Source organism: Phoenix dactylifera, chromosome 17 (assembly GCF_009389715.1).
Source record: "Phoenix dactylifera cultivar Barhee BC4 chromosome 17, palm_55x_up_171113_PBpolish2nd_filt_p, whole genome shotgun sequence".
In the NCBI taxonomy this organism is placed as follows: Eukaryota; Viridiplantae; Streptophyta; class Magnoliopsida; order Arecales; family Arecaceae; genus Phoenix; species Phoenix dactylifera.
Genome location: NC_052408.1, coordinates 11707930 through 11709531, shown reverse-complemented (window position 1 = coordinate 11709531; position 1602 = coordinate 11707930). Strand labels below are relative to the sequence as shown.

At 43.4% G+C, this 1602-nt stretch overlaps 1 protein-coding gene across 1 annotated transcript; it reads right to left on the bottom strand.

The window, feature by feature from the left end:
- Positions 1-255: 255 nt before the first annotated feature.
- On the bottom strand, positions 256-1380 carry LOC103701160. The gene has a single exon (XM_017841324.3). The coding sequence runs from the start codon at positions 1330-1332 to the stop codon at positions 421-423; it is 912 nt and encodes a 303-aa protein (XP_017696813.1). The 5' UTR covers positions 1333-1380; the 3' UTR covers positions 256-420.
- Positions 1381-1602: the final 222 nt, after the last annotated feature.

Here is a 1602-nt window from a genome sequence, read left to right as displayed (position 1 = left end):
ATGTAATTGCCTTCAGGATACCTAGAACAAAAAAGAAACCTTTTTTATATTATATCAGAAAAAAAAATGCTCCCACAAGTCAATTTTGTGGTTAAGTCAACATTTCATCTACATTGGTCTTTTATGATTCATCTAATGTATCAAGGACTAGGAATCGAAATTCCTCTACGAGCTATAGTGACTATTTCGTTTGACAGAATATAATTCGATCTTCTGTTTTCATACCATCTAAGCTCAGAAACTACAGTAAAAATGTTCCAAGGCAATGACATGTTAATATCTTTTCAGATTTCAATTGGAACAATATAGAGTACTCTTCATTTCATGCACATAAAATTGTAAGAAAAGGCCATTAGCCGATCCTCAAAAATGCGGATGCTAATGATGAAGTTTGTATAGGTACAAAGGCTGATGCAAGCTCTAAAGACTCAGGATGTTCAGGAGAGAGACTCTGTTTTGGATTAGCCGCCTGTTCAGGCATTCCAATTGTGTCTCAAGATCTTCCATCTTAGCCTTTAGTGTCTCGAGTCGATCTTGTGCCTTCGGTACTTTCTCACCATCAACATCTTTGCAGGAGATGCAGTCATATGAAACAGAAACGCACAATGAGAAATCTTCATTGCCCATGTCGCTTGTCTCCTTGTGCTCTTCCTCAGAGGCGACCTTCCTCTTCTGCAATGCATTGGAAACAAAAGACCACCTGCTGGTCTTCCTTTTTGGCCTTCTTGAAACAGAAAGGAGACGCGATGCGGATCGGAGGAGAGAGATGGCGATCTCTCTTGCTTCCATCAACAAATGTACCACAATTGATAGATCAGAATCCATATCAACAGCAGTATAAGGTGAAGATTTGCTGGACACCTGCTTCGATGGCCTGCGGCAATTCTTGATATCCTTCTGTGCCTTCTTTCCAGAGCGAATGCAAGCATGCAACCTGCTCTCAATGCTTGTTGTGTCTCTTCTTCGAAGGGCCAACTGAAGGTCCTGGAGATGCTCTTTCATTGTGACTAGCTTATCTCTCAAGGTGCCACACAAGTCCAACACCTTGACAGACCCATCCAATTCCTCTTCCAACCACTCTTTTCGATGTGGATGGCAGAGGGCTTGTTGGTTGTGAGGCAAGTGAAGGAGCTCCTCGATGCAGTCATACAGATCTCTGAGCCTTCTCAATCCATTACACATCTCCTGGGATGATAAGGAGCATGAAACCACGCAAGTCCTTAGCTTGTAGACCTCTTGCTCAACCCTGAGTGCAAATAGATGATCTCTGGAGGGCAGGCTAATAGATCGAACATGCGAAGACTGGTCTTGCACCACAGCAGAACGAGCCATCTCTGCTTTATTTTCTGTGAAGCCGCTTTGAATTATATGACAACTGAAGGCCAGAGAAGGGAGGACGATGTGTTCGGATTGATCCTCGAGCTCTCCCAACTTATAAACCAACATCTACAAGAGCAGAAAGGGAGACAAGTGGAATCTAGGCCAGCTGAGCTCCGCAAGTGATGCCTACAGCTTGAAATGTGGATCTGGTAATGGTTTCTCCAAACAAGCCATGCTATTTTTCTCCGTGCTCCTGCCATGCTCCATGGGCCTATGTTTTAA